The 12,798-nt window shown below is 44.4% G+C and overlaps 1 protein-coding gene and 1 long non-coding RNA gene across 9 annotated transcripts in view; both read right to left on the reverse strand.

The window, feature by feature from the left end:
* Positions 1–3,425: 3,425 nt before the first annotated feature.
* Positions 3,426–6,098, reverse strand: LOC128415203 (uncharacterized). Its single transcript, XR_008330890.1, has 2 exons — positions 5,431–6,098; positions 3,426–3,610 (listed from the first exon to the last, which is right to left on the reverse strand). It is a non-coding gene; the product is annotated as an uncharacterized LOC128415203 (long non-coding RNA).
* A 3-nt stretch (positions 6,099–6,101) lies between these two features.
* Positions 6,102–12,798, reverse strand: part of NPL (N-acetylneuraminate pyruvate lyase) — a 29,920-nt gene continuing 23,223 nt past the window's right edge. For 5 of the 8 annotated variants that reach the window (XM_053391114.1, XM_053391119.1, XM_053391115.1 and 2 more), the window contains 5 exons: positions 11,360–11,508; positions 10,535–10,581; positions 9,157–9,241; positions 8,369–8,408; positions 6,102–6,615 (listed from right to left, as the gene is read on the reverse strand). In XM_053391114.1, the coding sequence (XP_053247089.1) occupies positions 6,464–6,615; positions 8,369–8,408; positions 9,157–9,241; positions 10,535–10,581; positions 11,360–11,508 (473 nt within the window). In that variant the 3' untranslated portion in view covers positions 6,102–6,463. Of the gene's footprint in view, positions 6,616–8,368; positions 8,409–9,156; positions 9,242–10,534; positions 10,582–11,359; positions 11,509–12,798 lie in introns of those variants that run through there. The other 3 variants (XM_053391116.1, XR_008330887.1, XM_053391118.1) reach the window with 3 other exon arrangements.

Below are 12,798 nucleotides of genomic sequence, written 5' to 3' on the forward strand. Positions count from 1 at the left end.
CTTAGGGGAGGTGACGGGCAGCAGCCGAGCCACGGAGAGAGCGAGCGCCCCAAGCGGATGGAAGCGGCACTTCAGCCTAGAGCAAAAGCGCGGAGCCGCTGGGAGACTGGGCGGCGCGCAAGCATGTTTTTATTTCATTTGCATGTGCATCCTTTGTTTGTTCAAGGATTAACCGAGGGCAGAGTTCTACGAAACTCTAGAGAAAGCCAATTCGCTTTGCTGCGTTTTCACTTTTAGTTGGCACTAAGGAAGGTGGTCACACTGTTTATGTTTCAAGCACTCACTCAGGGTTTGTTTCCTTTTGGAAATGAGGCACAGTGGAGACTGTGGTGTTTTTATGATATATGGTTTACTTATTTACATACATGCAACTTGAGCCTGCAGTGGAGGGCTTCACAGCATCAACACCCCCAGTGGCAGAGCTTCATGAGCACGGGGGGGGGGGGCGGCGGAGAGCAGGCGAGGGCAGGGCTGGCGCACATCCTGGGGCATGGCCTGTAGGGGCGTGGCACCCCGCGCGGACGGGGGGGGCAGCTGCGAAGGCACCCCACCGGGATCGCGCTGCTGGGGGTGGTGCGCTCCCCCCACATCCCTCTTCCTCCGCCAGTGAACACCCCAAGGGGGTCTTGTTTCAACTGTTAACGGAGAAATCCGAGGGCTCCCTTGGACAAGAAAACAAGGCCACCAGCCAGGAATACCAGAGCAAAACAGCAGCCAGTCGGCTTGGTCTTTATTGGAGACTGTCGCTACAGGACTCCCACCTGCCACCAGGTGAAACAAGATGGAAGCCCAGAACAAAAGAAGACCCCAACTTTTATTAGTTGCTAATCCCCCAAACTACACCCCTAGAACTACATCATGACTACATCATTGACACATCACAAAAAGGAGGGGTTGAGGGAGGAGTTGTGGAGGTAACCTGAGTATCTTGTCACCTGGCTGGTTCCCCCTTTCCCCCTCCCCATGAGTCATTTCCAGGGGACAAAGGGGAGTTGGCAGTTTCCTGCCCCCAGAAGGAAGATCTGATCATTGTCCTTTGTTCCAGTCCATGTTGAATCCACTCCCATATGCAAGTCCTTCGTGACCTTGATGGTCTTCTGTCTGGGACCATCAAAGTTGTCATGCCAACTGGGTAGGGCTCCTGTGTATGTGCTGGTACAGTTAAAGGATTATGGCCATCCTGTATCAAACCATCCCCCTTTGATAGTCCTTCCTTCATGGAGTAAAATAAAAGTAAATTCGATGTATGGTTGATTTACTATGAATTTTTAACAGAAACGTCGTGTATGTCGTGTGTGAGTGTGAGTGTGTGTGTGTCGTGTTTGTACAAACCGAATGATTGTGGGGGGGAGGAGGGTTCCTGCAACACTCCCATAGCCATAGCCTTGGATTTATACAACCACTGTGCTCTAACCCTCTCTCCAGCTCGCTGCCTTTACCAGCCTGCAACCTTTCCCTCCTCCAGGTCACATCAAAGCCAACTCTAAAACAGTAACAATGGGTTTTGTTCAGAGCTGGAGGAGGAGACCCACCCATTTGGCATCTGGCATTTTTCGCTTTCTTAACAGCCCATCACCTTTCCCTTTGTTCTCTCCCAGGCAATTACCTCATGAGTATAGGGAGTGGTGGAAGCTTCAGCTCCCTCAATATTTTGGAGCAAGGGGCTCAGCACCCCCTATACTGAGGGGGCTGCCCCCTGCCACCACAGGGCCCCATCCCACCACCCTGCCGCCAGGTGAGTGCTAGGCAACCAGGCGGGACACTCAAGGGTGAACATCACACTCTGTGTGCTCAGTCCCTTGTGTGCCACATCCCCTCTCTGCCCTTTGAGTCAGGCTTGACTCGGGGATGAAACTGCCACAGCCGGGAGCCTCTCTCCGCTGCTGCGGTGGAGCTGCACGCGATGCAGCCCAGTTGAGGAGAGGGGTGGCGGCTCTCTGCCACCGACTCTCCACTCCGAGGAAGCTGCCTCGGCTGGAGCCAGGCTCCGATGGGAGCCGGAAGCGGGGTGCCCCCAGTGGATGGCAAGTTGGGTGGGTCTGGCGGGGTTGGGGGGGGCGTCATGTGTGTAATGTCATGCACATGTGACACACTCCACCCCAATGTTGGGTGCAACTCAGGACACCTGCTCATGAGGCAGCTAGTCTGGCTTATATTTAACCCGTTACTGGATCCAGGGGTTTGGGAGGCTTGATTAAATTCTAACACTTACTGAGTTCAGGAATTTAGGGGAGTCTGGCACTCCTGAGCTCTTAACAAAATGTTTGCATGGCAAAATCAGTCAGGGTAAGCTGTGTCAACCTGCTAAAGTAAAAACAAGACACAAATCCATTTTTTTAAAAAAATCTGCATTTTTCAGGAGGGGAAGAGTCTCAAACAATGGTTTCCCTAACACCATTCTCTCAACCAGTGTCCCAAATTGTGGTACAATATTGTCTATTTTAGGCTTAACAAGGAATATGAAAGCCTAGCATCACCTGTGCATCCAGTAAAGTGCCATGATAATTTTGCCAGCTCTTAGGGTGCTGCAGGACTTGGAAGATATTTCTTACTCCACATTTGTTGCAACTTGTTGGACAGAAACACACAGCTGAAGGGTTTTCTTAAACTGCATTTCTCACCTAATGAAGGGCAGGTGGCCAGGGGGCGGCAGACAAGATTGAGAAGGCCAGGCTTGCTATCTGGGAATAATTTATTGCAAGACAGGCTCAGAAGAGAGGCTGACAGGGCAGTGCTCGCCACCTACACCTTCATCACCAATGAACTATAGCAGGTCCTGGACAATTATAATTTACTTTCATGGTCCTGTCCTTACTTACAAGTGGCCTAAAACAGCTGCTCATCACCAACAGGCCACACAAATTTATTGTGGCACTTCAGTTTCTGTTACAATTTGTGTGGAGCAGCAGTTTCTGAACTATAATTAATGGAGACCAACTAAGTTTGTTATTACCAATAACAAAAACCAATAACTAACTTAGTTGGTCTCTAAGGTGCTACTGGAAGGAATTTTGTAAATTTTGTTTCGACTACGGCAGACCAACCCAGCTACCTACCTCTATCCAGTGTGGTGTAGTGGTTCAGAGCGGTAGTCTCGTAATCTGGGGAACCGGGTTCGCACCTTCGCTCCTCCACATGCAGCTGCTGGGAGACCTTGGGCCAGTCACACTTCTTTGAAGTCTCTCAGCTCCACTAACCTCACAGTGTGTTTGTCGTGGGGGAGGAAGGGAAAGGAGATTGTTAGCCGCTTTGAGACTCCTTCGGGTAGTGATAAAGCGGGAAATCAAATCCAAACTCCTCTTTTTCTTTTTCTTCTTCTTCTTCTTCTTCTTCATCATCATCTATAATTAATGGAGTTCTTTGAAAACCTGTTTAGAGTAATTTCTCAATTAGAAGACTTGTAAGCATTCTACCATGAAAGAAACTTTTGCCCACAAAAAAGACTTTATTTTTGCAGTTTTGAAAGTAAATTTAACAAAGAAATCTCTTTCCTTCTCCCACAGACATTCCATGCATGTTAATACGTTCCAGTTAGGTAACAGGTAAGTTTATAAAATACTTCACACTGTTCATTTTAATCTCTCCAGATCAAGTGTCTCTTGTACATCTTCTTAACAAGTTATTTCGAAGTGTACTATGAGTTGATGGTGGCAACACAGCAATGCTGTCTTTCACAACATGTTGAATAAGCATATACCAAACTCCTTCAAAGTTATCCTAGCTTTTCATTTTCTCCAGTGCTCTGAATTGTTTGTTTTTCCCTTAGGACTACATTCTGCATCCTATCCCATCACACCTCAAAATTCAGGATGGTAGCTATTTTCCAATGTTGAGTAATTAGCTGTCTAACACTGATCAACAAGATTAGCAGGTCTTAGAACATTAATTCTTTATTGTCATCAATATACTATTTTTAAAGAGCTTAGGATCAGATTGTAGTGCATGCCCTGTAACAAGAAACCTCAGTAAAGTGTTTCCAGAAAGTTTGTACAAACTTGCATTCCCAACAGATGTGGCAATAGGATCCTGCTTGGCTACAGCCTCTCCAACATAGTGGACCAATTTGAGTTTATTTATTATGTAACATTTCTGATGTCCTCCTTGGCAGTGCAGATTGTTTTTTGTAGTTTGCCTCAATTGTTGAGGCTGAAAACCTCAGTAGAAAATAAGTTGTGTTTTTCCCTTTGCCTCCACAGAGGGTTTGAGGCATTACCATTCCAATAATCTTGAACTTGTGCTTCATAGACTGTTTAGGGTTTAGTTGTGTGAGGGGGAGCAGCTTGTCTAAACCATTCTCTTTCATCATGAGGTCATCGCCTCCAACCTTGCACACCTGTATTGATATTTTCCCATGCAAAGTGCACATGATATATCATTTGCCCAATGGCTAATTGTGTGAATGACTTTTAAAAAATAGATTCAGGACACAACAACAACAACAAAGGTAGCCGTGTTGGTCTGACGCAATCAAAATAAATAAATAAAAATTTAAAAATTTGTCCAGTAGCACCTTAGACATCAACTATGTTTGTTCTGTGTCTAAGCTTTCGTGTGCATGCACACTTCTTCAGATACACTGAAACAAAAGTCACCCAACCCTTATATATAGTGGGAGGGTGGGGTGGGTTTTTTCTCAGAAGGGTAGTAGGAGATGGATGATTGACTCAATGGGTACGGTAAACCTGTTAACAACTGTAATTAGTCCTACAGGAAAAATCAAAGGATAGTATGCAGATGACCAAAAATAGCTTTAGCATATGTAATGAGACAAGAATCCAATATCTCTATTCAGACCAGGTCTCTCCATAGTTTTCAGTTTAGTTAAAGAGATATTGGATTCTTGTCTCATTACATATGCTAAAGCTATTTTTTGGTCATCTGCATACTATCCTTTGATTTTTCCTGTAGGACTAATTGCAGTCATTAACAGTCAACAGGTTTACCATGATTGACTCAATGGGTATGGTTGTAAGTTGCTGAATTACAACTTATTACTAAACTGAAAACTATGGAGAGACCTGATCTGAATAGAGATATTGGATTCTCGTCTCATTACATATGCTAAAGCTATTTTTGGTCATCTGCATACTATCCCTTGCTTTTTACCATACCCATTGAGTCAATCACCCATCTCCTACTACCCTTCTGAGAAAAACCCCACCCCACCCTCCCACTGTATATAAGGGTCTGGTGACTTCTGTTTCAGTGTATCATGCACACGAAAGCATACACCAGGAACAAACTTAGTTAGTCTCTAAGGTACTACCGGACAATTTTAAAAAAATTAAATAGCAGTGTGTGTGGTTGTGTAGAATAATCCAGAGTGGGTGGGAGATTTTAGGCTATGATCCAGATCAGTCCCCCACAGCTGCTATTTGCATTGGAAGAAATGCTCCCATTAGATTAACTTTTAAAAGGCCATTCACACACTTAGCAATGGAACAACATTCAGTAAGAACCGTGTGTGTGCTACAGAATGTTCCCCAGAATTCTTTGCCGGGGCACAGGTTACTTGTCAGAAAAGTCCGGGTATCTGACCTTGAGATCCTAACTGGTAGGGAGAATCTGCTGCAGCCATGGGGGTACATAGAGCAGCTTCCTATTAACCGTGGAGTGGACAGTCACTGCCAATCAGTGTTAACAATGGTCAGACTCAGGATGAGGCTCCCTGATGTGAGTTGTAAAACAGCCTGATGGGTGGAGAGGCTTCCTGGCCTCATCTCCAGCCATAGACCTGTTTCCTAGAAAGCACTGATTTTTAAGCAAGAGGCTTGAGTCCCACTATTGGATCTTCTCATGAGGAATCACCTCTAGGTGCTTACTGAAGATTGGACCTCCTGGCAGGATAGCTTTAGCTCAGTGTTTCCCAAACTTGGGTCTCCAGCTGTTTTCAGACTACAATTCCCATCATCCCTGACCACTGGCCAAGCTGGCTGAAGCTAATGGGAGTTGGAGTCCAACAATGTCAGCAACTCTGCAGGAAGATAGAAAAACAACTTGCAAAAGTTTAGGAACTTCTTGAAATAATGTCGACATTGGAGTTTCCAGAGTCTGGGTTCTGTAAACACAATTCAGGTTTACAAGGTACTAAATCAGTTATATCATCAGTTATATGAAAGTGGCAAGAAAAGCATAAAGGTGTTTGGCAGTCTAAGCTGTGTCTTGATTCCCCAATAGTGCAAAAGAATTGATAGACGTTCTGTCAACAGCATCTTCCTATTTTCAAAATAAGCTATTTTCTTCTTATTGGAGAGGCATCCTATCCTTGCCAAGCAGCAAAGCAGCTACTGTTTTCCATCCAGGCAAGGGATGTAGAGGGCATCAATGCATAGTCCTGGTTAGGAGTCTTTAGGTAATTTCCTCACGGAAGCTGAGCAGTCAGGATGCATCTCAAGTATGCAAGCAAGACCTGTTCACCAAGTTGCATGGCCCATGTTCCTATGCCCACATTGGATTCTTAAAGTCAGCTGTAGCAACAGTTCTTCAGGCTCTCCAATTTGGGTTTTACATTGGCAATGAACTCCTCAGAGGCACTTGAGAGGGGAAGTCGTGGGGGACCCATGGGTATCCCTGAAAGCAGAGTCACGATTGCTTTGGTCTCTGCAACGCCAAAGCCTAGCCAAAAGAAAAAAGGACACAAATCATCCACAACAAAGTTTCTGCCCCACTCTATAGTCGATGATGGAGGTCACAGCCACACCATACATTTAAAGCACCCATACCAATTCAAAAGTCATGGACAATCTTAGGAACTGTAGTTTGTTAAGGGTGCTGGGAATTGTAGCTATGTGAGACTAGTACCCTTAAACGACAGTTCCCAAGATTTTGAGGGAAAGCCACAACTGTTACAAGAGTGCTTTACAATGTATAGTGGGGATGTGACTAAAATAATTTCTTTTCATTAAAGAGCAGGGGGAGAGAAACCCTACGATTTACTGCCTCTCAGGAAGTCTGGCCCTTGCCCCCAACCTTTTAGCCAACTGACTAGTCCCCAACCTTTAATTATTGAATGTTTTTGACAGAAAAGTTAAAACATAATATTGTAATCAGATTTATTGGGTTTTCCAGTGTTCTAAGCTTTTAGTTTGTTGTAATTCTTACTATAAGGGACGCGGGTGGCGCTGTGGGTTAAACCACAGAGCCTAGGACTTGCCGATCAGAAGGTCAGTGGTTCGAATTCCCGCGACGGGGTGAGCTCCCGTTGCTCGGTCCCTGCTCCTGCCAACCTAGCAGTTCAAAAGCACGTCAAAGTGCAAGTAGATAAATAGGTACCACTCCAGTGGGAAGGTAAACAGCGTTTCCATGCGCTGCTCTGGTTCGCCAGATGTGGCTTAGGCATGCTGGCCACATGACCCGGAAGCAGTATGCCGGCTCCCTTGGCCAATAAAGCGAGATGAGTGCCACAACCCCAGAGTCGGCCACGACTGGACCTAATGGTCAGGGGTCCCTTTACCTTAAATTCTTACTATAGCCCTGCAAGTCAGACAAAAGAACAACCAAATCATAGAATTTAGAGTTGGAAGGCACCACAAGGGTCATCGAGCGCAATCCCCTGCAATGCAGGAATCTTTTGCCCAATGTGATGTCTTCATATTGCAGCTGGGGCAGCAGAAGGCTTGAAAGACTGGCTTGCCAGTAAGCTCAATGCAGAGGTGAGATTCCACGTGGGAACTTACTGATTCAACATGACAATGTCATGTGAGCTCCCAAAATTCTAGGGCTGACTATACCACATGCATTTACTGCCTGACATGGAGCGTTACTGTTGCTAAACATTTGGGGAATCTGGCTAAATTCTATGGCAGCGAACAAGATAATATTACAAATAGATACACAATGGAATATATACAGATGAAATCTGAGGCATAGTTCAAATGTACAAGCTGCTAGATGGTTAGCATAGAGTACATGCACTTTAGTGTAAGCACTTGAGTGCAAATAATTTGTTACTATAATCTTACAGTAATATTATATATTTATAAAGAAATGTATTTGGAAAAGAAATCGAGGTCTGAAAATCAAAGCAGTAGGAGAAAAGCCATGGGCGTAGCCAAGGAGGGGCAGGGGAAGCTCTCCCCCCAAATCAATAAAAATCAATAAAAACCAAGACAAATCTGAGGTTCTGCCCCCCTCCTCACAAAATTCCTGGCTACGCCCATGAGAAAAGCTGCATTTGAAGAAAGTGCAAGGGGCAATTTGCAAAGGAAAAATGGAAAGAGAGAGAGTTAAATGGAGTCTTTCAGAACGTATCTGCGCTTCTTGGGCAATAAAAGCTTTTTTAAAAAAAGGAAATTCAGAAGCATTCAAGCCACGTTGGATAAACCATGTCTGATGGGCAGAAAAGGATTCGGTCTACTGTGGTACCTACCCTGTGCAATGAAAAAGCTGATTACTTCCTGGGTACTGCACTAAGAGACAGAAAATAAGTTTATTAATTTTATTATAGGTAATAAAAAAGTGTAGGGCAACTGGAGGTGGTATACACAGTGTTATCAGGTAATTAGGGGAGAGGGAACAATGAAGGATTGGGAAGGGAAGTGCACACAGGATCTGAGGCGGGTGCAATGAAAGTGTTTATTTACATTTTTGGCAGAGTGCCAGCCTGTTTGCAAATACAGGACAGGTGCTCCTCATTCAAGTAGTGATACATGTCAAGAAACCTGTTCCCATTTGCCCATTGTCCCAAGCTGGGTGAAGGGTAATGGGGAGATGCACACTACTTTTAGAGTGCGTTATCTGTACCGTACAACTTATGGGGTGTGTGTGTGTGTGTGTGTGTGTGTGTTATACTCCGGGGATAGAGCATAATGCCAAAATTGTGTATAGTCAAAACACAATGGGTTAAATGGTGGGTGGGGGTGCCATTCCCCCCCCTCATTATTATTTTTTTTGGCTAAGTTCGTAAAGCTGAATAGAGTTGTTGTTGTTGTTGGCATTCACCTGTCTCGAGAGACAATGGAGTGCACCTCCAGGGGTGAAGTCAAATGGCTGCGTTAGCAGCACCCAGGTAACCTCTCTGGGGTGCAAGCCTGGGCAGTGCCTATGGAGGTCCTGGGCTGCCAGTGTAAGTTGGGAGTTACCCGTATACAAAAGGAAGGAGGAATCTGTTATCATACTATGATCCATTGTCATCAGCTTCAGTTAGAAATATCATACCTGATATTTTTGTGCCAATGAGAGGTCTCCCTTGGCAAAAGCTTCCAGCATTGAGTTATTTGCCTTGCCCAGATAGTTATAGGTGCTGTACAAAAACAAAAGCCAACAGAGCAAAGGCAGAGTTAGTATTAATATGTGCCGCCATAACTAGAATCGATTGAGCAGAATAGCAAATCTGAAGGTATCCTTCCAGTGCAAAACTGGGACTTGCTCTTGCACAGAGTAGCATGTCACGTGTAATAAGCTATTAAAAGGGAGAACGTGGGAGGGGAGATGCTCCTGCACAGAGTGTGCCCTCTGTGGTTACCATTCTAAATGGGGCAAGGAACCTTTTCAGACTCAGAGCCACATTCCCCTCTAGACAAGTTTCCAGGGGCCACAAGACAGTGGTGTCCAGGGCCAAAGGCAAGAATGGGTGGAGGAAGAAAGGCAACATTTGCACAAGAGGCTGCTTTCTTCCTATCCTTCTCCATCCAGGGAAGGAAGAGACGTGATCAGAGTTCAAGGACACCCTCCCTGCCAGGCGAAAACACTCAAGCAGGATGCAAAACATAATTGGTTGAGAGTAATCAACCAACGCGTTAGCATGCTGAATATGAATGGGCCCTTAGCCACAATACTATTTGTGTAATGACTCTTACCACCAGGTCGGGCGCCGTTGCAGGATAGCAGCAATGCCTCCCCAGATGGCAGTCATCCTGGAGGTGGTGCGTTTTCCCAGGCTTAGGTGAACCTTTTTGGCCTCACCTGATCGCAGCTTGCCTCCCTATTTGGCCAATGGCAGGCAGGCTGCTGCACCAGCCCAGCCCCTGAGGTTGACTGGACTGAACCACTCCCTTTAATCCCAGGGACTAGTCCACCTCCTCGTCCAGTTTTGAAAAGCCACATGTTTCATCTGTTGTGCAATGAATAAGGTGTCTTATTTACAACATCTTTCTTTACTATGTTGTAGGACATATGTAGAAATATAGATACATAAAAGAATGCAAATTTGTCACAGAATCTTTCTGTTTGTTCATTTCCGGGGGGGAGGGGCACTGAGTTTTTTTTCCTGAAAAGGAAGCAGTAGGCCAAATAAGTTTGGGAAGCTCTGAGCTATATCAATAAAAAGAAGAAAACTGTTTCAGACATGAAAGTTTTCTTACGCATCACTCAGCTGTATAAACAAAAGCTGGTGCAGGGCTAAAAGCAGCCAGAAAAATGAACTGCAAAATGATCCTCTTTGCTACAAAAGACTTGGAACTTATACTTTCTCATCCATGTAAAGATGACTGAGGCTGCTAGCCTAACCCTCCTTACCTAGGATTAAGTCCTGAATTCAATAGGATTTACTTCTGAGTAGACATAGTTAGGTTTGTGCTGTGAAAGAGAGACTGACCTTCCAACTGCCCCAGTCGCTCCCATAGCGAGTGCAGCCAGGAGTTGCTGGTTAGGGAAAGACAAAAAATACATCTTTTATTTCCTTGAGAAAACAGTAGAACAACTTGTTGCTGGGAAGACAGTATTCAAAAAGGGATCATGGCCCCTAAAAAACCAGAGGCATTCCTGCTGGGGATGACTGGAGTAGAAATATCAAAAGCTGACCAGAAATTGTTCATGTTTGCAACTACAGCAGCTAGAACTTTATTAGCCTAAAAGTGGAAACAGAAAGAATACTGACAACAGAGGAATGGCAGATGAAGATGATGGACTATGTAGAATTGGCAAAGCTGACGGGGAAAATCCAAAACCAGAGTGACCAAGTGTTCCAGAGAGAATGGAGTAAATTTATTACATAGGCAATCATTGTAAACATATAAAGACACTAGCAGGACTGCGGTAAAGTTCACAATGTTTAAAAGAAGAAACTTTCTACTTGTGTTTTAAGTTCTAAATAATTTAAGTTAAATGTAGAAGTTAGAAGGTATAAATGTGTGGTTCTAAGATGTGTTTGATAAAAACCAGATGACGGAGCGGAGGGAAGTCAAAAGCTCAGAAGAGCTAAAAATTTGTAAAAGGTGATACGATGTTATAATATTGTTTTTAAAAAATGGAAAATTAATTTTAAAAATTACATAAAAAACAAAAACAAGTGATCATGGCAGCTCTTTGGTAGGCAGAAGATATCCCCAGTAGCACAAAAAGCACTACTTTGGTTACATTGCTTTAGGAAGCCATCGTGCCATTCCAGTACACCAGAGTTATTAATATAGAAATGCCTTACCTCATCCACACCATACAGAAGTACAAACTGGCCTCTGTCATTTTTCTTCACACACTGCCCAAAATCCAGGAGGTCTTTATCACTGAACTTCACCCCCTTAAAGGTGGGAATCTGCTCTATCATCCCATTTAGCAGTTCGTAGGCAGTAACTGAACAGAGAGGGAGAGCGAAAGAGAGGAACACCAACAGGTTTTCAAGTCTTACTGGGCAAAGCACATGACCACATCTGGCAAGAAATCATCACAATAGAGGCTGTGAATCTGTCCCAAAATACACTACAAAGAATGTATTCTTGTAAAAAGGTATAAATCTGGGAAGAATGCCTCCAAAAGTTCCCTCTTCCTTATCTGTGGAAGGCAACAGAAATGGAACTCCTTGATCAGAATGCACTATAATCTTACACCAGATTTTGCAGACGTCCTTTTGCCTCAGAGCAGGAACCCTGGGAATTGTGGGCCAAGAGGGAGGTAAAGCAACGTTTAACAGACTATTATTGGCATTCTCACAAAGCTACCGTTTCTCTAGCATTTTGAGGGAAAACCTTGGCCACTACACTGGCTCAAAATTTATATACTTTATAATGAATATAAACAAGGATAATGCCCATAATACATGTCACATGTATGAACAATGGGACTTAGTCCTGATCCACACCATACATTCAAAGCGCATCCACTGTGCATTTAAAGCACATGACTTCCCTAAAGAACCATGGGAACTGTGGTTTCTCCTCAAAGAGTTAGTTCCCAGCACCCTTAACAAACAACAGTTCCCAGCACTATTTGAGGGAAGTAACGTGCTTTAAATGTGTCTTGGGCGCACTTCCGGTTTCTGCAGATGGTGGAAAGGAGCGTGAGTCCGATCGTCTGACGGACTCGAGCCCCACGGAGAAACGGGGAAGCGCCAAGGTGAGGTGCACCCCCAAAAAAAGCCCTGAGGGGGCCTCAGGGTGTTGAGAAGTCCAGCAGCCTGCAAAAGGGCTCTCCTGCAACCCCCAAACTCCTTTTGTGCTGGAAAGTATGGGGAGGGGGGAGGAAGCGGCAGTCAAGCCTGCGGTCATGGCAGTATCACAACTCCGCGGGAGCGAAGCCTCTGCTTAAGCCTGAAATTACTACCAGGCCAATGGAAAGGTAAAGATTTACTTTCGGAATTAATGAATTAATTAGGCGGAATTTGGCGTCAAAAGTCCATTCCCATCTTATTAGTAACTATCACTGCATGGAAACAATTTGCAAGTGAAAAGGTTACTAAATCTTTCTTTATAATACTTATGGATACTGTCTGCTGATGGAAAAGTTGGAGTATGCTAAAGTTAGGAAAAAGAATGGGAAATGTTTATTGTTCGATTGCAGGGTATTGCAAGTAGGTTGAAACATCAATAGGCCTTGACTAAACACTTGCAATCAGTAGAAATTTGGATAAATTAAGAGAAATAATAA

The sequence above is a fragment of the Podarcis raffonei genome, chromosome 6 (genome assembly GCF_027172205.1).
Source record: "Podarcis raffonei isolate rPodRaf1 chromosome 6, rPodRaf1.pri, whole genome shotgun sequence".
Taxonomy (NCBI): domain Eukaryota; kingdom Metazoa; phylum Chordata; class Lepidosauria; order Squamata; family Lacertidae; genus Podarcis; species Podarcis raffonei.